The sequence below is a fragment of the Xiphophorus couchianus genome, chromosome 13, assembly GCF_001444195.1.
Source record: "Xiphophorus couchianus chromosome 13, X_couchianus-1.0, whole genome shotgun sequence".
Taxonomy (NCBI): Eukaryota; Metazoa; Chordata; class Actinopteri; order Cyprinodontiformes; family Poeciliidae; genus Xiphophorus; species Xiphophorus couchianus.
The window spans coordinates 111649-139599 of record NC_040240.1 but is presented as its reverse complement, the minus strand read 5'-3'; the positions used below and the strand labels follow the sequence as shown (position 1 = coordinate 139599).

Below are 27951 nucleotides of genomic sequence, written 5' to 3'. Positions count from 1 at the left end.
GTCTATAACCAGCTCCTTCGTCTTAGCGGTGTTGAGTTCCAGGTGGTTTGTGTGGCACCAGAGAGCAAAGTCCCTCACCAGACAGCGATACTCCTCCTCTCTGTCGTCCCTGATACATCCGACTATGGCTGTGTCATCAGCATACTTCTGTATGTGACACAGCTCCGAGTTGTAGTGGAAGTCAGAGGAGTACAGGGTGAAGAGAAGAGGGGCCAGCACTGTGCCCTGGGGGGCTCCTGTGTTGCTGACCACAGTGTCAGACACGGTGTCCTTCAGCCTGACATACTGCGGCCTGTTGGTGAGGTAACTATGGATCCAGGTGACCAGGTGCGGGTCTACTCCCATGCTGTTTAGTTTATCCTGGAGCAGAAGGGGCTGGATTGTATTAAAGGCACTGGAGAAGTCCAAAAAAAGGATCCTCACCGTGCCGCTGCCCTTATCCAGGTGGGAGTGGGCCCGGTGCAGCAGGTAGAGGATGGCATCCTCCACACCAACATCTGACTGGTAGGCGAATTGCAGGAGATCCTGGGCATGTTCCACCTGGGGTCTGAGGAGGCCGAGGAAGAGCCGCTCCAACGTCTTCATCAGGTGTGAAGTAAGTGCCACGGGCCGAAAGTCATTCAGCTCGCTGGGCCTGTTCTTCTTGGGCACTGGGACGATGCAGGATGTCTTCCAGAGGGTGGGCACTTCCCTTAGCTGCAGGCTGAGGTTGAAGATCCGCTGTAGTGGCTCTCCCAGTTCAGTAGTGCAGGTCTTCAGCAGCCTTGGACACACCTGGTCCGGCCCTGCTGCTTTCCTGGGCTTGAGCTTCCTCAGCTGTTCTCTGACCTGGTCTGTGGTGATGTGGGGCGGGGGTTGTGCTGAGGTGTGTGGGGGGGTTGTCAGTGTAGTTTTGTCTGGGGGGAGGTGTGTGGTAAGGAGCAGGGGTGGCTGCAGTGAGAGAGGGGGTTGGGGGGCCATGGACTGGTTGAACCTGTTGAAGAAGTTGTTCAGTTCGTTTGCCCTCTCCATTGTTCCCCCAACGACTCTGGTCTTTGTGTTGAGGCCAGTGATGGTCCTCACACCTTCCCAGACCTCCTTCATGTTGCTCTCTCTCAGCTTCTGCTCCACCTTTCTCCTGTAACTGTCTTTTGCTTCCCTCACACACTGTTTCACCTCCTGCTGTGCTGCCTTCATGGCCTCCCTGTCTCCTCTCCTGAAGGCAGCCTTCTTCTTATTGAGGACAGTTTTGACTTCCCGCGTTACCCATGGCTTGTTATTAGGGTAACAGCGGACAGTCTTGGCAGGGGATACCACATCTGCACAGAAGTTCAGATAGTCCGTCAGGCAGTGTGTCAGCCCCTCTATGTCCTTGCTATGCGGGCTGAACAGTGCATCCCAGTCCGTGGTGTTATAACAGTCTCTCAGAGCACTCTCCATCTCAGGGGACCACCTCCTGATGGAGCGGGATGTTATAGGCTGCTTTTGGACCAGGGGGGTGTACAGTGGCTGTAAGTGAACGAGGTTGTGATCTGACTTCCCTAGTGGGGGCAGGGGTGTTGCTCTGTATGCATCCCTCACATTGGCATACAGGAGGTCGATTGTCCTGTTATTCCTAGTGTGGCAGTCAACAGCTTGGTGGAAAGTGGCCAAAGTAGAGTCCAAAGTCACATGATTGAAGTCCCCAGAACCATACTTTCATTTGTAAATAAAAAAAACACATTTCCCTAAGATTAGATGGATGGATGTTTATGAATCCCTGGCAAACCTGGGGAATAAGGAAGGAATTAGTTAACTGCATGACTCAGGCTGGCCATCATCTAGTATGATTTGAAATTTGAGATAAATATTTTATAAGCAAATAATCTGATGAAGGTGGCAAACAAGACTCAAACTTCACTGGTAACAGAAGTCTGAAATAGTCATTTGTGGTGATAAATTATTTTCTATTAACTTAAGCTTTTGTTCTGTATACACCCTGTGCATGCAAAATGACAATAAAGTCAGTCTAAGTCTAAGTTTTTACAATCAGTAATAAAAATGTAATCCCATTAATTTTAACGTGTTTCTACTTAGAAATTACATTTCCTTATTTATGTATATTTGATGTCTGTTAACATTTGTCCTAATTATAAATGGGAAAGTAATTTCTGTGTTAAACTGGACAATTTATTGAAATTCACAAAAGCTGAGTGATGACATCATCAAGAAGGTCCTGTTCCAATTGGTGAACTAGCGAACTGCGTCCTTGTGAACTCGGTAAGAACGGACTTTCAACTGTTCTTGCGGGTATGGACTTGCCAGGAACACAAAAACGTACTTGCGTTCTTAAGTATTGAGAAACAGCCAAAGTCAAGTGGAGTGATATACTGTATATATATATTTTTTTGTTTATTTATTTTTTTTCTCCGAAGAGTTTTTGCGGTGCCAGTGGCTCGTATTTTTTCGACAGTAGGCAGACAGGAAGGAGGGTGAGAAGAGGGGGAAGACATGCGGCAAAGGTCGTCAGGACCGGGAGTCGAATCTGCGACGTCCGTGTCGAGGACTAAGGCCTCCAAACGTGGGGCGTGCTGTGGTGGCGCAAGGGGTTAGCCGTGGAGCGATATATTTATAGTTTTCTCCTCGTACCACAGCAATCACTTATTAATAATCACAAAATAAACATTAAGCCTAAAACCATACTACTGCAACAGACTGAAAGTTCTGCTCTTTGTGTGGGAAATATTTCAGTGTTTTTTTGAGGCCTTGTCAGTTGTTATGGCAACGAGTCTAAGCGTAGCTGCGCTGACAGAGAGCGAGAAAGACGTGGTTTTTAGTTGTACTTCAACAGTTTTTCCCTTTGCTGTGGAGCACAGCACAACATTAATAATAAATAAATGTCCAAGTTTCATTGAGTTAACGGAGTATTCTACTGCAACAGCGTGGCTATGGATGACATGTAAAAGAATTGTCTTTTTGCCCTCCAGCGTTGTCGGCATGAGTGAAATTTTCTTATGTAAACAATAACATGCAGGGGCTCTATATTTGTAAATATGATTATGATTAAGTCACCAGCTATGAACTTCACCACACGTCACTGATATATTGTTGGTTGTTGTCCCACTTGTAATGTACGTCAAGTCCCATTACAAGTGGGACTTGTATATATATATATAAGCAGAAATATAAAGGCCCCATGTCAAATATTATTGCCATGTGGAGTTAAAAGTAAATGAGCATTTGCTGGCATTTTTTTGTACAAAAGTAATATTTCTCTTGATTTGTGTATAATTTTTAATCCAATTTGCCATCAGTAAGCACTACTCAGTGGGTTGTTTTTTTACTCAGTGCATGGGTAGGACATGTCCCGTGGGTGATCAGACAAAATGAGCAACAACTGGACATTCCTTGGACTGGGGACAATAAAAGGCCACCCCACAATGTCAAATTTTGTCACAAGTCATAATGCCTCCGATGTCTCAAGTCATGACAGAACGTGTCATTGGCATGTTGGGTGCAAGGATGTCCACCAGAGCAGTAGCTGCACGGCTCAATGTCCATTATCGGACCATAGGCCATTTAAGAGTTTGTTTCCAACAGAGTGGCACTACTGCAAATCTACCTTATCCTCACAGGCCACGTGTGACCACTCCAGCACAAGATCACCACATCCGGCTCGTCCATCTATGGCAGGGGTGTCAAACTCAATTTCACCAAGGGCCACTTCAGCATATTGGCCACCCTCAATGGGCCACATTGACGGTATAAATCAGGAATGCCCAAGTGCAGTCCTCCAGACTGCAACTTTTAGATGCATCCCTGCTAAAACATACGCCGGACAAAAAGTTGACTTCCCTCATTAGCAGCAACTCAGTTCTGTAGAGGCCTATGAATGAGTCAATGATCCAGGTGTGTTAGAGAAAGAACACATCTAAAGTTGCAGAGTGATAGGTCTGGAAAACTAGACTTGGGCAACCCTAGCATAAATGTATGAAAATACAATGTTAAAAATAAATTAAACAACACCTCATATTGTTAAATAACTAATTTTATGCATTCATGTTTTAAATATTACATTTGAGTTTGCATGGATGTAAAATTACTGCTCAGTTTAAAAATTACAATATTTTTAAACTGAGCAGTTTAAAAATATGCTCAGTATTTTTAAACTGCTCAGCTAAACTTCGCTCTTTAGCTCGTTAGCTTGTCGATGTTTCAGTTTTATTCGCTGGGAAAATTAATCTTTGTCTGCTTTGAAGATAAGCAGACAAAGAATAAAAACAAGTTTTGATATTAACTCTCAACTTCATTCACAAAACTTTATCGTTATTTATTACACAACGAACATGTATTTCACATAAGAACAAAACAATGAGGTGATGCTGCCTGTCCTTGAACACAAAGCTGATCCTCTTCACCCTGTCACCAACTCACACATCCTCATTGTGTTGTGTTATGTAAATAAACACAAAACACAAGCAAAATCAATAAACTACATACATATTCCAGTATACTGAGTTTTGGTTTTACATTAATTCTATTTAAATTTAGTTTGTTTGTGCTTACCAATGTTTTCTGGCCGGATGTCTGGCACCGTTTTCCCCTGGTCAGTTCGTCTGGTTTTAGTTCTTGTGCTGTGGCGATCCGCAAAACGGCGTGTAGGTTTTCGTCAGTAATGCGCGACCTGGTCTTGGTCTTGTTTAAATTCATTATTGAAAACATCTGTTCGCACAGATAGGTCCTTCCAAACATGGACAAAACACGAGCTGCATGGAGTCGAATCTGCGGCATCAAATCAGGGGGCAGTAGACGGTAAAAGTCCTCGATTGAAACATCACGGGAACTTCGCTCTTTAGCTTGTTAGCTTGTCGATGTTTTATTCGCTGGGAAAATTAATAATCAGCTTGAGGTGACTCTGTTGCACTCTAGTGGCGAGAAGCCGTAATGTTGGCTGGTAACCATCGGAAGGCATTATGGGAGATGTAGTTTGTAGTCAATTCTTGCTCAAAACCTATTTTAAGTCAATTAATGGGGCTGTAAAACGGTGGTGGGGGAGGAGAGGGCCACATAAAATGACGTAGCGGGCCACATGTGGCCCGCGGGCCTTGAGTTTGACACATGTGATCTATGGGATCGGCTAAGACCAGTGACACAAACAGCTGATGAGACTATTGGTCTGCACTACAGACACATCACACCTCAGACTATCCGTAACCGCCTACGAGAAGCCAACCTGGACAAAATCAAATTCCTCAACCTGACCCCTATCATGTTCAAAGGACTGTCAATCCACTACAAATGGCCATACCACGATGTTATCAATGCCAATATGAAGATCAGTAATTACTGGAAATATATTTTGAGTTTCTCTATATATATACTGCGTAACACAAATGTTCCTAAAACTCTTATATTTGACATGGGGTGTTTATATTTTTGTTCATTGTTTCTGTATGTATACAGTAGATACTAGCATACACGTTAAATCCGACCGAACTTTTCTTGTTTTTACTAAATGCCTGGAAACTTAGCTAAAACATTTTATGGAGACTTTTTTGTAACTATCCTCACGGTCAGAAGTTAGCCCACATTTGGGCATTTGGTCAGGGATAACTGTCTTTTAAACTGTGATTTGAGTCGGTGGTTTTGGGCTTTTTTCCACAGGCTTCTCATTTTAACTGATTCATTTGAGTTAATTGGAGTCACACCTATGGATGTATTTTAAAGCCACAACTTAAAGGGATCCACGATTAGTTGTAACAATCAATTTAATTTGGAAAATATTAATGTTAGATGTAAAAACAATACAGTAATAATACTGTATGTTATTTAGTTTTTATACATTTTAATAAAATATTTTCACAGGAATGTCGCCATGTTGTTCACCACGCAATGCATTCTGGGTAAATGATGTGTAATGGTCCAACTGCCTGGCTCCTCCAACCAAAACAGTGATGAGTAACGTAATTAGGCCTTTTTAATTTGAACCAGAGCGTGTTGAAATAGATGAGAACGTAGAAATAACAAGAGGTGATCAGGAGGAGGACCAAACAGAGGAAGAGGACAGAGTTGGCCATAGGAGCTGCTGGTGTTTTGCTGCTACCTTCAGCTTTGTAAATGAAACAATGAATGACACTTGCCTCTGGTCGGACTGTGTGATCTGTTAAGAACTTCTATAGCTCTGTGTCCAGTTGTTGCCAAATCAACACTTTGTTTGGTGTTGTAGTGATTTCACATTCAGTACAGGTGTTCTAGCTCCATTAGCATTTCCAGTAGTAAAAGCTCCTTTAGCGCTGCTTGTCTTTGATGTTTCTCCCAGTGTCTGTAGAGTTGATTGCGGTTTGGCAATAGCTGTGCTCTATAGAGTCCGGTGTCGGTCCGTTAACAGCTGTTTAGGGTGGCCTTGGACCCGTGGATTTAGTATCGGAGGCAGTGCAGCTCCCTATTAGCATCTCAAAGAGCGTCCAGCTCTGCCTGTCTCAGCACGGCATTTATTTTCAGCTTCTTAAGGCAACGATCACTTGTTTAGAGTCCTTGTTAGTTTTGCTGGTTTAAATGACTCAAAGTGTTGTGGGGAAATGTCAAGGGCACAGTTTAAGTCCTTCGCAAGTTGATTTCTGCTCCGGCTCTCGCACTGCACTCTTCTTTCTTTCATTTGAGAAATTCTCCAAATTCACCTAATTTTTAAATGATTTTTTTTATTTTTATTGTAACAGCCAACAGTGACTCAGTGTGGCATTATCTAAAATGACACCAGTCAATTGATAAAACAACAACTCAGGTAAAGTTAACCTTCCTGTGTTTACTTTGTAGACTCCAGTACAAAATGGACCAAAACGCGTCATCAATCCGTCGGTGAAAAGATGGCGACCTGCATGGGTGAAAAATATAAAAAGGAATGTAAATGTTTGAAGTAATTATGAGTTTTGGCATTTCACAAACAGCAATTCTTTAGTTAATAAGAAAATTACAACATGTTTAGGCAAACATGTTCAACTAATCCTGAATCTCCTTAAACACACTACTGTTTTGTTTAACAGTGAGTAAGTAAATAGAAATCAACCAAAATAGAAGAGAATTATGCAGCTGCACAATTCTGCTTTAGGCTTGTGAACAATTTACATATGCTTGATGCTCTGTTTAAACAACTTCATGGAACTACAGACAGTTCTGTATGCTGGAGGTAAATGGGTTTGGATTAAAAATGTGCAGATTGGCCCCAGAAGAAAAGCCAAATATCTTGTGTGAATGCTCTTAATGCAGTGTCGTCATCTACAGTGATATATGAGGTGCTGTAAAACATAAAAGCCATAAAACATACTTCCACTAATATACAAGTGCTGGTCATAAAATTACAATATCATGAAAAAATATATTTAAATCAGTAATTCCATTCAAAAAGTGAAATTTGTATATTCATTTCTCACTCAGACTGATATATTTCAAATGATTATTTCTTTTAGTGTTGATGATTATTAGTGACAAGTAAAGAAAACTCCAAATTCAATATCTCAGATAATTAGAATATTGTGAAAAGGTTTACCAGTGAAGACCTCTGGTGCTACACACTAATCAGATAATTAACTCAAAACACCTGCAAACATTTTTAAATGGTCTCTCAGTCCAGTTCTGCAGGGTACACAATCATGGGGATGACTGCTGACCTGACAGTTGTTCAAAATATGACCTTTGACACCTTGCACAAGAGGCCAAGACACAAACATCATTGTTAAAGAAACCTCTTTAACAATGACTGCACACAGAGACACATAGACTGTACACAGAGCTCTGTGTTCAAGCACATTCACAGAGGTGAGGGGAAAGAAAAATGTGGTCCAAAAAAATTGTACAGGCAATTGGGTTAACCACATCTTGGGGAGTAGGACTGCGTAATTTTATAGATTGTACAATTTTTATCTATGTTATTTTTCCTCTTAAAGTATCAATTTTCCATCCGTGAGTATCGATACATTATATCCTACTCCAATCACTCGTGTTCCAACTTGCACATATACATCAAACGTGACATGTAATGAAACAACCAGTTACAACTAATTAAATAATGAAATTAAACAGATAAATTTCATTTTCTAATATAAGTGAACAAGACAAAAAAGGTTCCTTTTCTGCATAACCAAATACACAAAGCCACACAATTAACATTTAAACAAAACAAATGTATAACAAATGTATAACAAAAGCAACATTTATTGCACTAGTATTACACCATCAGTTCAATCCAAATCTTTGGAACAGTCACAAAATGTCCCCAAAATCACTCTGTCCCTCTAAAATCTTTCAGAAAATCTTAAATGTATTGAATCGTACTGTTTGCTGAATATCGTGATATATATTATATTGTGGTCAAAATATAGCGTATCATAAGATTAGTGTATCACTACAGCCCTGCAGGAGAGGATTGTGAAGCAAAACCCATTTAAAAATGTGGGGGAGATTCAGAGAGTGAACTGCAGCTGGACTCGGTGCTTCAAGAACCACCACATGCAAGACAAAGGTTTCAGCTGAGACATTCTTTGTGTCAAGCCACTCTAGCACGGGTGAGACTCTTATGATGCTGTCTCTTGTACAAAAGACAAAAAGGAATGGACAGCTGCTGAGTGGTCCAAAGTTATGTTCTCTACTGAAAGTAAGTTTTGCATTTCCTTTGGAAATCAAGGTTGCAGAGTCTGGAGGAAGAGAGGAGAGGTACAGAATCCATGTTGCTTGAGGTCCAGTCAGAATTTCCACTGTCAGTGATGGTTTGTGGTACCATGTTATCTGCTGGTGTTGGTCCAATGTGTTTTCTGAGGTCCAAGATCAACGCAGCCCCATCTACCAGGAAGTTTTAGAGCACTTCATGCTTCCTGCTGCTGCCCAACCTTATGGAGATGCAGATTTAATTTTCCAACAACTCAGAAAGCAGACACGCTGTCTGCTATCTGAGAGGTGCGCAGTACAGAGGATCGTAACTGTGAGTGTAACCACGGTGAGCTACAGGAATACAAGCGTTAGGTTTTGACAGTGAATTAGCAGCGCTGTTGGCAGCTTGTTTCTCTGGGGAACCGACTGTAATAAAGAAGAAAAAAGTGGTGAAGCTGGTCAGAGTTCTGAGCTGCAGTTTTGCGCCGACAGCGTAAAAACACCAGAACTGCATAACATTAGCTTGGTGTGATGTGAATTTTCTTTTTCTTTTTTTTCTAAAATTAATAAAGTTCATGCTTGGCTATTGGTTTATATCATTTTCTGCATTACCTAAATCAAAAGGATTACACGTTTAAAAAATTAAAGTGCAAGAATGTAATTATATTTACATGTGTAGCGGAATAATCAACTGATCTGACTTTTTATCATTATGTTTGGGCCGGCAATACATTTCTATAAGACAAAATAAAATATCTGGGTTTATTTTATTCCATCAGAACCAGAACCTAAAGGTTCTGACTCATTTAATGGTTCTGATGTCTGAATGCCACTGCAAACATCAGAAGAGAGTTGACCACAGTTGCTACTGAGCTCTCCAGAGTGTAATATAGAGAAGCTCCATATTACTGGGGTGCCACACATTACCCAGTTAGAGAGAGAATTGGGTGATGAGAGAGTACATCTCATCAATGCATCTGCATCAGTACATCTCATCAATTTGCCAGCGGAAAATGCGGTAAGATACCCTTGCGGAGCTTTGGTAACTCTTTCGCTGGACTCAGACCAAATTGAATTTGTCGCTGCAACTAGTGTGTTTTGAACGTGCGTCCAAGACAAAAAGGCAGTGTCCCTGTGCTAAGAGAAAGTTTTCATCGCCTACAGACAAATACAGAAACAAAGAATTGGGTTAAAAAAATCTCAATAAAACAATGCCACATTTAAGCTGTGATATCTGGCGTTCCCACATATTTTATAGCCTAAAGTGTCTGATGAAATCCTGTTAGCAAGTAGCTAACATGTACACAAATGGCGGAAGTCTTGTACATAATTCACGCAAAGCCTCATGGGGGCTCGGAATAAGGTGGATAGAGGGAAACAGTTAGGACAATTCCAAGGGCTCCTGACTGACAGGAGCCCTTGGGTAAGGGTTAGGGTACATCTTGGAGCCCTTGGAGGAGGCCCTTGGAGCCCCCTCCAACAAAATAGTTTTTTTTCCTATAAAAATAGAGAAACAAATTGGGGGCCCTGTCAGGCGTAGTACATCCCTTGCAGCTCAGCGCCGCTACGGCCTCCTGGCGACTGTGGGAGCTCTGGCAACGCTGCCCACCAGCCACCGCAGATGCTCTGGCGCAGGTCCTGCACCCGTTCGTCAGATGATATGCACAGATGCGTTTGGCAGCGCTCCCTGACGACGCACAAAAAATCTGGTGCAAATCGGCTGATGTGGTGAGGAGATAATAGCTGATGGATTAACCTAAGGGGCACAGTGGAGTCCAATAGTTTAATGCTATTGGGCTCTTTAGAGATTCACAAGAGTTATTCATAACAAGTTTGGTGCAAATCGGATGATGCATGTGTGATTTAGAGACGATCATATACATATGGTAAGGGATTGAAATTCGCCATTCGGTCACACCCACACGGTTCAGCTAGCGGCTGGCGTTGACAGACTTCATCATCATGTCATTGTATGTCACTTGGCACAGGTTTAAAGCTATATGAATCAAAGAGTAAAAGTACTCTAATAAACAGTATGATTACAATAGGCCTTCGTAGCGCTGTCGCTGCTCGGGCCTAATAATTTTGGAGTTTTTTAAAATTGTTTTTAGCAGTAAAAAATTTAATTTTGCCACTGCCAGATAAAAAAACACACATCCATATTTGGACTAAACACCCCCCTGGATCTGTATGAAATGGTTTGTTCCTGCTTTGTGAACTTGCAAAGACAAGACAAGAAGGACTATGGCAGTTACTATTATTTATTTATTTATTTATTTTAATTTCCTTTATTTTACCAGGTAAACCCCATTGAGATCTAGATCTCATTTGCAAGAGGGACCTGGGCAGAAGTCTGCAATACACAGCAATCTGGTTACAAAATAAAACTAATTAATGCAACGGTGCCAAGAAAAGTAACAGGTTTTCAAAAAGAGAGAGGAAAAGTTCAAGTGTCAATTTGTTACCCAGTTTTTCTCCAGCAGAGACGGGTAGACTGTGTGAGATAATCAACCATTTAGCAAAATTAGCTCAGCTACAGACTACCGTTTCTCTCTTTCACTAGCATTTAATGGTACATAAACTGAACTTTATATAGCACTTTTCCAGTCATTTTGACCACCCAAAGCGCTTTACACTAGTCACATTCACCTGTTAGGATTCAAGTTTATACATCGATACGCAGATTGGTAGGCAATTTAACTTGTCCCTGTAACTTTTACCACATTTAACAACAGATGAGTCAGTCAGCAGCAGCTCTAACAAGTTCAGCTAATGTTCAGTTAGTAACATGTTGGCCTAAATATGTTGTAATTTCCCTATTAACTACAAAATTGCTGTTTGATACGCCAAACTCATAATTAAATCAAAAATGTACATGTTTTGTTATATTTTTCACCCATGGAGGTCGCCATTTTTTCACTGATGACTTGATGAAGTCATTTGATCCATTCTGTACTGGAGTCTACAGAGTAAACACAGGAAGGCTAACTATACCTGAGTTGTTTATCATATTGTTTGACTGGTGTAATTTTAGATAATGCTACACTGTCACTATTGGCTGTTATAAAAAAAAAAAATGGATTATTTCCCAATGAAAAAAGGAAGAACGCAGTGCGAGAGAGGTGGAGTGGAAAACAATTTCAAAACGACCTAATCTGTGCCCTCGACATTTCTCCAAAACACTTTGAGTTGTTTATAGCAGCAGAACTAATAAAGACGATTGTTACCTTAACAAGCTAATAATAAATGCCATGCTGCAGTGCTGAGACAGGCACAGCTGAAAGCTCTTTGAAATGCTAACGGAGCTATGCTGCCTCCAGTACTAAAACCACCAATCCGACTGGACGCATGGAGGTCCAGTGTCAGTGGTAGCAAAGTCCGTTGTTGCTGTTACCACCAGAACCTAAACAGCACAGCTGATGCCGAACCGGACACAGTGCTACAGACCCTGGGAGAAACATCAAAGACAAGCAGCGCTAAAGAAGCTTTTACTACTGGAAATGCTAATGGAGCTAGAACACCTGTACTGAATGTGAAACTACTACAGACACCAGGCGAAGATCAGACCCTAAATAGCTGTTACCAAACCAGACACAGAGCTATAGAAGTACTTACTGGATCACACAGTCCCACCAGAGGTATGTGTCATTCATTGTTTCATTTACGAACTGAAGGTAGTGTTGAGAACGAGATAGTTTTCTACTCGTTGCTCATGTCACTTCTCATCTCCCCAGGTCTGTTGATGTCGGGTGTAAAAGTGAAACCAAGACACCCAGCATCAACTTCACATTCATCTAGTAGATTATTCAGTCAACCAAAAACATAAAATCGCACCAACATCTCAACATGATCATCAGATAACAAAATCACAAAGAAAACATAAATCACCTTCAGAAAAACTACAAAGACGCATCTTCGGAGACACTGTGTGGACCGGAAACAAGTTAGTCTCACCCTAGTGATCTGACTAGTTTTAGATCAATTACTTCTATGTCAAAGTACATCAAGGCAGGTTTTAGCTGTAATGCGTTCTGACATTACTGTTAGAAGTGGACTCATCCTGTGTGCCAGTAGCACGTGGTGGTGGGCTATTGCTGATACTTTCTGCCCAGAGCAACGCAGGTGTTACTCAAGGATCAAATCTATTTCCTCGTTCCCATCCTTTCAGATCATATTGACTAGTTTCTGAGATCAGAAACATGCAGGTGTTACTTCTACAAAATATTCTATCCCTGATGTGGTATGGACTTTATCAGCTGTCTAGTGCATTCCACAGAGCTATCACACCTAAACTGCCTGAGCCTGGCTCCTGTGACCTGCACTGTGCTCTCCTTACCTCTTTTGTGACCGTGCACAGTCAAAAGAGCAGGTTTTAATTATCAAAGATTAACACACATCTCATAATGTTTTCAGATTCAGAGAGAACAGACATGATCAATTACAAGATTAAAACATATATTATGTTCAAGATTTTATGGTTACTTTTCTGTTTTATTTTTTGTTATAATGAACTAGAAACATTTTCAAATGAGTTTATATGGCCTCCACACTTTGAAGAATTTGATCTAATGTGAAAAACTCTACTGATAAGACTTAATTTAAATCATGAATATCAAAATGCTCTAATGATTAGGCTATACATTGATTAAATCAGGAGTGCAAAACAAACTACATTGAGGCCTACTAAAAACAAACATAATCAATCTAATATTTCCACAGTAGCAGCAGCAAAACATCATCTCCTCATCTTCATCACTTCTTGTGATTTCTACATTCTGATCAATTTCAACGCTCTGGTTCAATTTGAAAAGGCTTACTAACGTCACTGTTTTGGCTGGAGGAGCCAGGCAGTTGGACCATATGACATCATTTACCCAGAATGCATTGCAGCATGAACAACATGGCAAAATTTGTGTGACAATATTTTATTAAAATTTCTAAAAATTGAATAACCTACAGTGTTATTACTGTATTGTTTTTAAATCTAAAATAAATATTTCCCAAATAAAGTCTATTGTTCTAACTAATCATGGATCCCTTTAAGTCTGGTTTCTGTTCAATCAGAAATCTCTGGAAATGTTTATCCAAATATTTCCAGAGTCTGATCTCTTGCATGTCTCTGTCCAGCAACTTAGAACAATTACAGTTTCTCCCTTACCTCCCTTGGCCTAATCTGTTTTAGGTTTTAGCTCTGGCCTTATGATAAGAATGATAATATAATATTCTATATAACATTGTCTCTACTGTTTTTATTATTTACTCCAGGACTACGTAAAGGTCGGTTCTGGATCACACCAGACCCGTACCACAATGAGGACAACATTCAAATTGGTCGGGAGGTCAAAATTAGCTGCCAGGTGGAAGCCACACCTTCAGACGAGCTGCAGTTCAGCTGGCTAAAGAATGGCCGGCCATTGAAGAGCTCTGAGCGAATGGTCATCACCCACACTGACCCTAACATCTCACCAGGAACCACCAACCTTGACATAATTGATCTAAAATTTACAGACTTTGGCACCTACACATGTGTGGCATCACTGAGAAATGGAGGAATCCCGGAAATCAGCATTGATGTAAATATTTCTTCAACCACAGGTGAGGTACTCCCTGGAATTATGACTTGGTAAATCATTTCTGCCACCAAAATAGTCTTTCTGTTGAACCAAAAACTGTTTTTCTAACATCTTTACTGACTTCTGAGAGTGAAGCATGTGGAGAGTCTCCACTAAAAGATGAAAACCTTTGTGTGTCATGTTGGGTTCCAGTTTCTTAACCCACATGCAGAACAACACCAGGAGAACAGGAACAACATTGTGCCCTTCATGAGACCATTTGCTTATAAATTATCTGTCTCTACTGTCTAAGCATGATGAATATATTTTGGTTTAATCATTATTCCTTTGCTCTGCACTCTTAAGCAAGAAAAGTAATTATATAAAAATAATTATTTCATATTTATTATTATGTGGGCCCTCAACTTGTGGGTGAGCACCATCCCCACTATAAACAGTGTTGGTGCTGTACTGCTTCCCCCTCCTGAGACACCGGATGGTGGACCAGAATCGCCTCGAAGCCGTGCGGAAGTCTTTCTCCATGGCCTTTCCAAACTCCTCGCACACCCAAGTTTTTGCATCAGCAACCACTCGAACCACATGCCGCTTCGCCCGCCGGTACCCATCAGCTGTTTCCAGAGTCCCACAGGCCAAAATGCCCGATAGGACTCCTTCTTCAGCCTGACAGCATCCTTCACCGAATGTGTTCACCAACGGGTTTGAGTTGGGTTCGGGCTGCGCTTTGTCTGGTCCCTCACAGGACCTGTCTGCCTTGGGTTACCCTACCAGGGGCATAAAGCCCCAGACAGCATAGCTCCTAGGATAATTGGGGCACTCAAACCCCTCCACCACAATAAGGTGGCAGCCCAAGGAGAGGCAGGGGTGCCCAAGTCTAGTTTTCCAGAGCTACCACTCTGCAGTTTTAGATGTGTTCCTTCTCTAACACACCTGGATCAAATGAATGACTCATTATAGGCCTCTACAGAACTGAATGCTGCTAATGAGGGAACTCAGCCTTTTGTCTGGGGTGTGTTGAAGCAGGGATGCATCTAAAAGTTGCAGTCTGGAGGACTGGACTTGGGCACACCTGATTTATACTGTCAATGTGGCCTGTTGAGGGCAGCCAAAATGTTCGACACCCCTGGTTTAAGATTCTTAAATAAAAATAATTAATCATTCCGCCCCCAAAATACTCACTCTGTGGAAATTTCCACTATTATTTGTAGCTTGATCAGCAAAGGTATAATAGTCTTGTAGAGCAGAAACAGACAAAGCTGTTGGAAGAGTAAAATTCTGTGTACAGCTAATTATGAAGGACCAGAACCAACTAGAAATCCAAGAAAAAGAGAACTTAGTAAGTTTTTTACTTTTTCACGAATCAAATCAAAGCACAGAATAATTTGTAGTTTGGCTACAAATCATTCGAATAACAAAAAAAGTTAAATAGGATTTAATTGACTTCTGTTGTGAAACATAAGTTTAATAAAAACTTTGTGAAAATATTACCTAGACTAATTTTTTGAAGTATAATCTATCTGAGTGCCAAAGCTGTCACCGTTTCAGCAGCAGATGTCACTAGTGAGTAATGAGAGAAGCATCAAGTAATGAGCCTTTGGTAAAAGCAAAGGACTGGGAAGCTTCACTGCTTCATGAGGCTTCATTTGGCCATTACTTGGTTTTGTTTCACAGTCCTTTACAGGGTGTGGTTGTTTCTATTGCCATTACTTGGCTTTGTTTGATAGTCCTTTACAGGGTGTGGCTGTTTCTATTGCTTGTTTGTCTACTTTCCTATCATGACTTTTCCTTCCCTTTGCATCTATGAATGTACTTGGACACAGAGCTCTGTGCACAGCCAGACTCTTAAGGAATGACCTTTTGTGACTTTGTCTGCCTTGTGCACAGTGTCGATAGTCATCTTTTGGACAACTGTTTCCCATGTTTGTGTATTCTATGGAACTTGACTAATACCATTTAAAGACATATGCAGGTGTTTTGAGTTAGTTAGCTGTGGTACTAGGTGTACCACAGCTATTAGAATATTCTTCTAATAGCTAATAATATTACATCATTATTAGTGTGATGTAATATTCACATTTTTTGAGATACTGAATTATGAGTTTTTATTAGTTGTCTATAATAATCAACATCAACAAAAATAAACATTTGAAATATATCAGTCTATGTGTAATGAATGAATATAATATACAAGTTTCACTTCTTGAATTACATTACTGATTTAAGTAATTTTTTTTCATAATATTGTAATTTTATGACCACCACCTGTATTTTCACTCACTTTTTACCATACTAAGAGGTGAATCTGAGGCTAAGCATATGAATGTCTTGGGCAAGCTCAAAGAATGTTTGAATTAAGATAATTTAACTTTAGGACTTACAGAAAGTTGTTACAGAGACACCCTTTTCTCTAACGACTTTCCGTAAATCATTATTAGTGTGATGTAATTTTGTCATAAAATTACATTGCACTAATAATTTGTGTCATTTTGAGTCTCTTCCACACAAAAATGTCATACGATATCCTAATAAGATTTTTCAATGCCTTACCTATTGTAGTGTATTCTGACGGTTCAAACACAGCCAGTGAGTGTCCAAACAGCTCAGAGAACCAAATGTAGAACTGTGTTTGTTTGGTAAATAAAAACTTCTTTAAATAATTTCTTAATGTGGGAGAATTCATTACATGGAAGACACTTGGTGTTTCAGAATACTGACCACAATTATGTTTTTTCCCTCTCTTCAGTTCCTCCTGAACTTTCAGTCCCAAAGGGGCAATCTCAACTCATAGTTCTGGAAGGAGACACTGTTGACCTCCAGTGTTTGGTCTCAGGAAAACCCAAACCCATCATTATGTGGTCTCGGGTCGAGGAGAGTGGGCAAACTGCAGCACTAGCACCTACAATGCCTGATGGCTCAGTACAGACGGAGAGCTATGATGGTATACTGAGAATCTACAACGTGACAAGAAAGATGAGTGGGGCATACCGCTGCCAAACAAGCCAGTACAACGGATTCAATGTCAAACCCAGAGAGGCCCTGATTCACCTTGTGGTGCAATGTGAGTAATGCACACTCAGCACACATTCAAATTCAATCAAAGAAACACAATAATGAAAATAAAAATGTCCACATAACTACAAAGAATAGTTTGTCAAGTTTTTTGCTCTCTCTCCATTGTTCACCCAAACGCAGAACGATGGAGTGGTGGCATAAATGATGAAAAAGGAATTTAATGAAAATGATGAACAGCGACAAACTTAAATCACATTAAGCCAGGGCAAAAACACAAATAAAAAAACACAAGTACCGTATTTTCCGCACTATAAGGCGCACCTAAAAACCTTCAATTTTCTCAAAAGCCGACAGTGCGCCTTATAATCCGGTGCGCCTTATATATGGACCAATATTGAGCCACAACAGGTCTCGCAACTACGGTAAGAAGCCGCCGACTTCATTTTCCCCGTAGAAGAAACGGGGAAAGCAGACGCCGACTTTATTTTCCCCGTAGAAGAAGAAACGGAGGAAAGCAGACGCCCTGCAAATACCGAGTGTAAAGAGCCTTTTTCAATAGATTGGAAACGATTGAGCCGCTTTTCCCCGTACGGGGAAGCTGAGGTGCAAAGAGCCCACAGAGCAGCAGCGAGAGAATTTAACATGAACAATCAATGGTGCGGAAGTGGAGGAAGCAACAGCTGTTCATTTTGGGAATGAATGGAGTTTTCAGAACGCTGGTTTGTAATCTATTAATAAAGTTTGACTGACCTATCTGACTATTTTGTTGACATTCCCTTTAGCGCAGCTCCATCTAATGGATGCATAACGTAACCCCAGCCTCTACTGTAGCGTCTATTCTATGCGCCTTATAATGCGGTGTGCCTTATATATGAAAAAAGTTTTAAAATAGGTCATTCATTGAAGGTGCGCCTTATAGTGTGGAAAATACAGTAAAAGAAACCACCAGGTAGATATTGGGTAGCACAAGGAAGTGACAAGAGTTGACAAGAGGGACAGGCGAGGAGTGATTGAGAATGAGAAGCTTAGACACTGGGGGATTGAATGTTGAGCAAAAGACCTGGGCTGATGAGCTAATTGATTTCAGGTGTGAGTGGAGGGAGCAGGAGGCAGAGGAGAAGGAGAGAGACATTGGCACAGGGGGTGAGGGAGAGTACACACAGGAACAGGAAATAAATCCAACACTAAAGAATACCAAGACTAAAGAAACATTGAAAAGCTAGAGTCACAAAAAATAACTATAAACATGAAATAAACATAACTGGAAACATTAAGAACTGAACCAAAGAAAAACATGAACAAAGTAGAGCTAACCAAAATAAGAAACAGAAAATAACAATGAAACTAGGATCAAACCAAACAAAACAAATCAACAACCTGGGATCCTAACATTACCCCTCTCCAAGGTGAATACAAGACATCGATGAAGTCCAAAAATCAAGAAAACAAAAACAATCCAACCAGAGTTGGTGGAGGGGGCCTTGAAAGGAGGGCAAGGGAAGAAACACAAAACAAACTAGAGTTCGAGGAGAAGGGACCTTGGAATGCAACGAAGGAGCAGGGTTGTTGGAAAGCAATGAAGGATCCGGGACCTTGGAAGGCGATGAAGGGGCAGGGACTTTTGATAGCATCCTTGGAAAGAGCCGGTGGAGCAGCATCCTTAGAAGGCAGCGGCGGAGCAGGGACCCTGAAGGGGACTGGCAACAGAAGATTCTGTAGTCTGGAGGTTAGCGATGAGGATGGAGGAACCCATGAAGATAATCTGTAGGTCGGCCTTTTGGCCGGTGGAACCCAAAAGACGATTTGTAGGTCGGGCTTTTGGTCGGTGGGACCCATGAAGAAGATCTGGAGGTCAGCCTCTCAGCTGGTGAAACCCACCAAGAGGATCTGGAGGTTGGTCTTTTGGCCAGTGCAAGCCTGAGATTTGCAGATCTTGGAGGCCAAATGCAGAGGAGTTTGTACAGGCAGGACTGTTGCTCCACATGAGTTTGGGGCCAGCAATACTGCAGCACCAGAGGAGGTTGAAGTTTAGGAGCTGTCATCCATTGATGGGATTTAAAGGATTAGGGTATGAAGTCCTGGGGAAGGCAACCCATGTAGAGGCTTGGGAGCTGGAAAAGGCGACCTATTTACAGACAATGATGTTAGTCGGTCCACTTTTTTCAGTAATGCTTTGCTGTTTCAAATCTAGTACGCAGACTAAAGTTACTTATCCAAATCCCTGCTTTCACATGCATTACCACGTTTGTCATTTTGTCGAGTATTTTAATTTTATTTCCTCTATGTGTCTTGGGAAGTGACCGTGTTTATATGCGACAATTCAATCACATTATCAGCACTTGCAATAGGACGATGCAACAAAAATAAACAATGGAGAAAGAAGAGAGATACGCATTTTGTTGCTGGAAAAACAGAAACTATTTTGTGTTTCTGTCAGCAAACGATAATAATATCAAGGTTTGTTGTATCTTCTATGCTGGCAAGAGAGTGCTGTCTAGCTTCAAAAATACCACATCAAATCTGAAAAAACATTTGTAGTTGCAACACAGGAAAGTCAAGCTGAAAGGGAAAGTCATCTATGGAGTGAAAATAGTGTCAAAAACAGTTGTGCACTCGTAACCGGATTTGTGTGTAACTGCAGTTTTGTGTGTGTACCAGGTGATTTGTGTGTACTTTTTCAACATGTATTTTATTTTTAAGGTTTACAAATCCTGTTACGCACGCACAAATCTTTTTACGCACGCACAGATCTTTTTACACACACACAGATCTTTTTACGCACGCACAAATCCTGTTACGCACGCACAAATCTTTTTACGCACGCACAAATCCTGTTACGCACGCACAAATCTTTTTGACACTATTTTCACTCCATAAGTCACGCCAGGTGATTTGTGAGCTGCGGCACGAGGTCCCCCACCACCCAAACAACAAAATCTTGACTTGGGTACAAAACCTGAGCCCCTGGCACTTTTATCCTTTATACCAGGGTATTTTCCAAATACCCTTGTAGAATGTTTTTTTCCAGTTCAATATCCTCTCACTCCAGCCATAAATTTATTCTTTGGTCTTCCTCTAGGCCTCCTCCCTGTCATTTCTATCCTCACTTTTCTTCTACTGATGTACTTACTCCTCTGTATGTGTCTAAACCATTTCCTTCTGGATTCTCTGACTTTATCTCCAACACATTTGCCATGAGCTGTTCTTCTGGTGCATTAATTCGTGATATCATTCATCCTTGTCACTCCCAAAATAGAACTTCAACATCTTCACCTCTGCTGTCTCCATCCATGCCTCCTGTCTCTTTGTCATTACCGCTGTCTCTAAGCCAAACAACATCACTGGTCTCACCACTGTCTTTTACACTTTTCCTTTCATTCTCATTCATACCCTTATCGCACATCACAGCTGACACTTTTCACCACCCGTTCCAACCTGGTTGGACATGTTTCTTTACTTCATCTCCACGCTTCCCTTTTGCTTTGGACTGTTGACCCTAAATACTTAAATTTATTTCCCTTTTTATCTCTTTTCCCTGTAACCTCATGTCTCCACTTGGGGTCCTCTCATTCACAAGTATTGTTTCTTCACAAGTTCACAAGTATTGTATATCAACCGGATCAACTGTCTTTCCAGTCGTCATCCTTTTCAATCCTGTCCTTGCTTCATCCTTTCTAAGCCACTTCCTGGTCCACTGTGTTAGCTTCTTCTCATCTTTCTTCTATCTAATTTTCTCCATTCAACTTTTTGAAGTACTCCTTCCATCTTTCTCTAACACTTTTTGCAATCCTTCTTTAATCTCCAGGCTAGTTAGTGTGCCATAAATACTTCTACCTTCACTTTACACTATATCTGCCTCTACTCTTGATGACTCAGTCAGCTCCTCCTTGAAAACCACACACCTTTCTTCCTCTTTTCAGCTTTTACCAGTTTGTCCTTGGATCTGACTTTGTCTTCATCTTTCTCACCCTAATTCTCTACACATCACCATCTAGTATTGGCTGGCAACCCTTTCACCTACCACAGTCATTTGGGATCCGCAAATGTGTGCTCTCACCAAGTGCCTACATTTCCATGGAGCTCCTTTGCGGAGCTGCAAGGGCCCCTCATTCCCTACTCAACTCCTTCTGACTAACAATAGCATCAATTAGCAAACACCTGGTGAATGTGCACATCTGCTGAGCTCATCATACAAATAAACTTCTTGGTGCTGTCCTAAGAACATTGTTAAATGTTTAATGAGGAAACACGACATGCAGAAGGTGGAGTTTCAGAAAGACCTCCAGCTTCTTAAAGAAACAGAGGTCAATTTTAAGGCATTAATTTTCAATGTCAATGTTTATAAAGAAATGTTTAATTAATATACAGCATTTTTATAACAATCAAAGTTGTAGTTACTTTAGTGTGTTATAAAATCACACTATGTGCCTGGAAAATACATAATTTTGCCCTTTTAATAACTAGTTATGATTTTCTTCTCTGTATTTCAGTCACTCCGACTGTGAAGCCTGTTTACACAGAGGTACGTCAGGCACTTGGCCGAGCATTCAGCCTGACCTGTAACTTACTGGAAGCTTACCCAGCTCACCATCTGCAGTATGAGTGGAAACTGGGCTCACGCCTGCTCACTGTTGGTCAGTTTAGTGACCAAAGCCATGACACCAGTTACCATGTTAAAGCTCTGAACCGAGAAGGCTATGGCGAGTACACCTGTGACATCACTAATAAAGCTGGGACAGGTCGGTGCACCTTCCTACTTACAGGTGAGTCAGTTTGAATGATACGATTATAAGTTTTTCATAAAATATGACGGTGTGTGTGTGTGTAGGGATGGTGCGATAAGCACAAGATAAATTAAAATAATCTCAATTATGAAATGAAGGTGAGAATGTTCAGGTGCTTGCTTGTTTGTTTTTGTGGTGTCTCTCTTTCTACCAAAGACACTGGATGACAAACATCTTCACTCCAGCACATCAAATGGCTCCTCCCCTCTTGTTTTCTTACAGTAATGGGCTTGGCACATGCAGAGCAACAAACAACCTTACCCTAGCGAACACAAAACACGGGATGTGAGAGTGATGGCATGGACAAAAGTTGAACAATTTTCAACTTTCTTGTGTTGCATTGCTTCCTTGTGCCTGAGACTAATGGTTGATATATTTTGAAGGGCAAGGTTGTTTACAGAGACTTCATAATCGAATTATGTATTTATGGTTTATTTATGTATTTTGTATATTTTAATGTTTTAAGAGCCAAAATTAAGACAGACCCAGTCATGGCTACTTCTGTGTCATAAGAGGCTATATCCATTCCAGTAGAGTGCGGTCAGAGGAGGAAAGTGAGGCAGAGCCTCACTTGTCAAAATGGAAAAAATATAATGATAAAATAATTTAGATTGCTATTTTCACCCTGTGGTTTGTACTGTAAAGTATTTATTTTTTATTTAGCTTAACCAATTTTGATTATTTTTTTTTCAAAATCACAGAATTTTTGCATTTTCCCATTCAAATGCTTGGAAGTGCAGCTGTTGAGGCAGCAGTGAGCTGAGCCTCACCTGGGATTGATCAAATCTCTCTCTAACCTCACTGGATGCCATTCTATGGGAGCATGTTCCTCCTGTCTGTTTGTTGCCAATAAAATGGTTAAAAACATTTAATATATGAACTGGTTTTCCATAATTTAGCTATAATGTACAGGGTTTTTTGTCACTAACTGTGTGTGTAACGTGTTTCCTGTTCTGAGAAGAGATCAGAAATGGCAGAGAACAGATTTGAGGTGAGGCAAGCAGTTCTCCTGCCTCATGGTAGGGGGCGCTCATGATTCCAGACATTGTGACTCCACAACTGCAGAGTAAGATACAGCAACAGTGAACTAGACAGGGGTGCAACTACAAACTTTCTGAGGTGTATGCGAACATCTCATCGGTGCCCCCCGCGACAAACTTGTACTCATCTTTAATAAAAGTATCAATAATAAATGTACATATATGTTAATAAATTGTTTCCCTCAGGGCAATAAAAAAAACAAACAAACAAAAAAAAAAAACAGGGCAGTATTTCATCATTTAATATATAAGAGAGCCAAAGAGCCGCTTCTGTTAGCCTGTGTCTAGAACCGCCTATGGGCTGCAGGTCTGAGGCATTTTGTTAGCATGTTTTCTATCATTCTTATAGTTCAATAGGAAGTCAGGTTATCCAAACTGGCAACCCACATTAATAAAATAATGAAATAATATTGACCACAAAACACTGATATCAAAGATATCAACGTTTCTCCTACACCAGGGGTGTCCAAACTTTTTGCAAAGAGGGCCAGATTTGATAAAGTCAAGATGCTTGGGGGCCAATAGTTTGTTCGGACATTTTTTAACCACAAAAGTGTCATGCAAATACACACTGTTATAAAACAATTTTCATTGTCACAATTATCTTTATTTTTCAAATGACAAAATAACCAAATATAAGCCACTCAGGCAACACTAAAAGCAGAAATTCTGCTTTTCTTTCATATCTGGAGAGTCAGATAACATTGAACAAACCGTATAAAATACCTTAAATTTACATGAGTTTAAAAATATCTTTGCCTCAAGAACATTTTAAACAGGAGTTATAAGTAATACAATATTGTCTGTTATTAAATTTTAAAACAAGTGAATTTTGCTCTTGTCATTTACAATATCTTTCAGAAAGTAATAGTTTGTCACATCGACAGGTTCATAACCAAATCTTACTCAAGAGTTTAATAAAAATAAGTGCCATAAATCCAGGTGCATAAATGTTCTTTTGGCTTTTCACTGCTGATAGTGACAGACGTTGCCGTTCAAAACACTCAGTTTTATGTCCTCAACTCTCAGTGCCACACTGTTACTGCCAGGCAAACATTCGCAAATTCTTGCTTCTTCTCAGGGCAAAATGTTCTCCACCATTTTCATAACACAGTTTTGATAAATGTACCTTCAGTAAAAGGTTTGCCATGTTTAGCTATTAACATTAACATCGTAGCTTGCTTTGGTGGTATTTTCTTTTGACTCACAGGCCCGAGTGAAGAATCGCTGTTGTGATGCCAGTGCAGCTTGGAGCTGCTTCAGTTTTTCAGCACAGTCACTTCCTGTTAGCTTGTTGTATGTGTTAGCATGTTTAGTCTGGTAGTGTCTCTTTACATCAAAATCCTTAAACAAGGCAACCGTCTCATTACAAATTAGACAAGCACAATTGCCTGGATTTTCAGAAAAGAAGTATTGTAATTCCCATCTCTCTTGAAAGCGGCGGCCCTCACTGTCAACTTTCCTCGTTTTCTTTGCAGTGGCCATGGCAGAAATGAGTGGAGAGGGATTCGCTGCACGGAGGCAGAGACTGATGGTATTAAAGTGGTGCTGCCACCATTTGGTGAAAGGAGGAATTACAGTTTCAAGTTTTATGATTTATTTATTCTGTTTCACAGTGCAGGCGGGCCATAAATAATACATTATAAGACCAAAGCTGCGGGCCGTATGAAATCTGGCCGCGGGCCGTGATTGGCCCCCGGGCCGGACTTTGGACATGCCTGTCCTACACAATCCTAACAAACATTTTTAATGTTCTCTTCGCAATATTTATTTATTTACTCACTATTAATCTATTTGTATGATTTGTTCTTTAAATTGCCATTTATATTATTGTTCGGTCTCAGGAAATGATTGAGGGATGAAGAGACTGATGTCTGGTTCTTTAGGTTCTGACGGGTCTGCGGTTCCTCTCCTGATCCATTCTGTCTGATATCAAACAACCCACTGTGGGCCACTGAATATCACCGACACATTTTTTTTAAATGCCCCTGTTAAACTTCACTGTGATTGTTTAGCCTGTGTCTTCCCACTACCGTCTGTATTTTTGCCAAAGGTTTTGCTTCTAAGAACGGTGTAGTATCGGGTGGATATTTTAAAAAGATGCGAGTTGATAGCAGCTCACTGCGGCTGCGTAGAGTCCGTCTCTAGGCAACCATGACAACAGCGTGAGTTCGTGTGGTTTGGGGGGGTCCTGTTTAGGTCCTTAAACGACAATATAGCTGACCTTAATATTTCCGGTGTCTTTTTTTTGGTCATTATTATTACGCTTATTGTTGAGATGTGTGTGATATGTGTGTCTATCAGACATTTATAGCAATACGGAATAAATTGCGTCCCGTATTGGTTCAATACGGGGTGGAGACAACAACAACCACCTGTCATTGTAGCCCAGCTTATGCTAACCTGAATATTTACAACTCTCTTGTTGATACACTGACATTACTTACTGTGGTGTATTTACCCCTGTGATTACCTGAGTTGGTACAGTCCTTATATTCTGTGACGTGCAAGCGCGCTCCCTGTAGTTACCAGAAGGATAGCACAACAATAAAGAGCTACGAACTTAGTCCGAGCCTCCTCTGTTCATTAAGACATTACACTTACCTACTGTCTTTCAACCACTTTGAAAAGCTTTTCTTTGTCTCTCCAACATCGTTATCCTTCCCCCTCTTCTGTTTTCTGTTTTGTGCCCCGGAGGTTTATCTGCCGCCCATCTTTAGCTCCCTGTTGTGGAGTGCATTGCTACAATTCAAATTTAAAAGAAAAAAAAAAACGCGCCTCAGCGCGTTGTCGAAGGGACTCTGCCCAAGCTACCTGTATGGGAGGGGAGAGCGGCTGGCAGGGAGGGGGGCGCCTAATCAGTGCTGTTCCTCTGTTGTTGATCATTTCAAACACAAACAGCTGTTAAGTACTTAAAATGCTGACTAGAAAAAAAATCCCCCACATCGTTTTGCGTCCCCTTTAGTGCAGCGTCCCTATGCGTTGCATACAGTGCAAACCCACCTTTTTGCGCTACTGGGGCTAGCCATACAGTAAAGTGCAGCGATATATTTATAGTTTTCTCCTCTTACCACAGCAATCACTTATTAATAATCACAAAATAAACATTAAGCCTAAAACGATACTACTGCAACAGACTGAATGTTCTGCTTTTTGTGTGGGAAATATTTCAGTGGTTTTTTTAGGGACATTGTTGTCGGTTGCTATGGCAATGAGTCTGCGGTGTGTAGCCTGGCAAATGCAGAGAGCAAGAAAGAAGAGGTTTTTAGTTGTACTTCAACGGGTTTTCCTTTTGCTATGGAGCACAGCAGGAAATTAATAATTCCTAATTTTCCAAGTTTGATTATTCTACTGCGGCAGCGTGGCTATGGATGACATGTAAAAGAATTGTCTTTTTGCCCTCCAGCGTTGCCTGCATGTGCAAAATTTCCTTATGTAAACAATAACATGCAGGGGGTCTATATTTGTAAATATGATTATGATTAAGTCAGTGCCTCACCAGCTTTGAACCTCATCGCACATCACTGATCCATACCAAAATCAGCTGCTGATCTGACTGATAGACGGCACCGGTCTATCTATTGATGACAGACTTAATTGATCTATAATTTCCTCTAGGCTTTTGTAGTTAAGTAGTTGAAATTGAGTCATTTTTCTGCATTTGTTTTGTCTGGGCATCATGGCATTGATATTGGTTTAAGTGTGGATGTGTAGATTGGTTGGTAAATTCAATGCAGGCCCAGTTTGACTGGAGTTCAGGTGGCACAGTCACAGGAGCGTTTGTGAGCCTGTATTGAGGAAGAATTTATTAAAACTTTGAACAAAACGTGTGGCTCGTCTCTTCCTTAACACAGCCGGGTTCTTCTCGGCGAGCGGCGGCCAGCTGTAAAACGAAAACTAAACAAAGCGTGTTGACGTCACAGATCACAGAGTTTAATTCCATACAAAGCAATGAACAACAAAGCTGCAGAGATACAGAGATATGCATTTTCTCACAAAATAACAACACACAAGGAGAGACAAAAAACAAACACGAAACACACAGACAGACAAAGGCGCCCACGTGGAGAAAAACTCTCTCGGCGTGCTCCGTGTACGTAATCTTATACCAAAGAGGAGTTTCCGTATTTTAATATATGCAAAGAAGGCGTTCCGTTGTTCAACCAATCAGAGACCTGTTTTCGGCCCCAGAGAAACCTGAGAAGTCTCCCCCTTTACACCCAAACTCGAACGGGCGTCTGGTCTCCGTCAAGCCAGAAGGGGAAGAACACTTAATCTCAGAGGTACTGGGTACGACTGTCCCCGGCACCGAAGTCCTGAGATAAATCTCGCAGACTCCCCTGGAGTTTTGACGTCCCACATTCCAGCTGCCGTTTCCATGGAGATGCTAATTTGTGGCCCTTATGTGCTCTTAAGCAGACAATGGAAGGCGTCTGCTTGTCTCCTTGAGCCATCTCAAAGGGTCACACAAAGCCTGTTTTTCCAATAAAAGTGCTCAATATTCCTCCACACATGTTGTAAGTATTTTAGCACTTAAAAAATCATTTTCCTTAACACCTGTTAACTGTTGCAAATAAAGCTTGAGCATTGTTGATGTTTTTGCTTATGATTTCCACAAAGAACATTTCCCTTGCATGTCTTAGTATAGAGTGGTAGCTACACAATCTTTCGTTCCAGCTTTCCTAATAAACGTGAAGTAGAGTTTTGCTTCATATAGCAAAGTTGTCTTACAGATTTGTTTGTACATTTCTCCACAGAGACTTGTTCCTACAAGACACAACCTTCACTTTATTGGGAGCAATGAAATTGATATCTGAAATTTTAAATATCAAACTACACTCTTTTACATCGCTACAGCTTAAGGGAAAGGAGGAAGATCAGATTTGATTGAAAGTTTCTGCTGTGTTGTCTGTGAAAGAATATTTTGTGAAAGTAGCTGTTTGGCGA

General features: G+C 40.9%; 1 protein-coding gene across 4 annotated transcripts in view; it reads left to right on the top strand.

The window, feature by feature from the left end:
- The window catches only part of LOC114156682 (MAM domain-containing glycosylphosphatidylinositol anchor protein 2-like), a 217929-nt gene that overhangs the window by 112571 nt on the left and 77407 nt on the right, over positions 1–27951 (top strand). For all 4 annotated transcript variants that reach the window (XM_028037250.1, XM_028037249.1, XM_028037252.1 and 1 more), the window contains 3 exons: positions 13864–14193; positions 16912–17226; positions 21671–21943. In XM_028037250.1, the coding sequence (XP_027893051.1) occupies positions 13864–14193; positions 16912–17226; positions 21671–21943 (918 nt within the window). The remainder of the gene's footprint in view (positions 1–13863; positions 14194–16911; positions 17227–21670; positions 21944–27951) is intronic.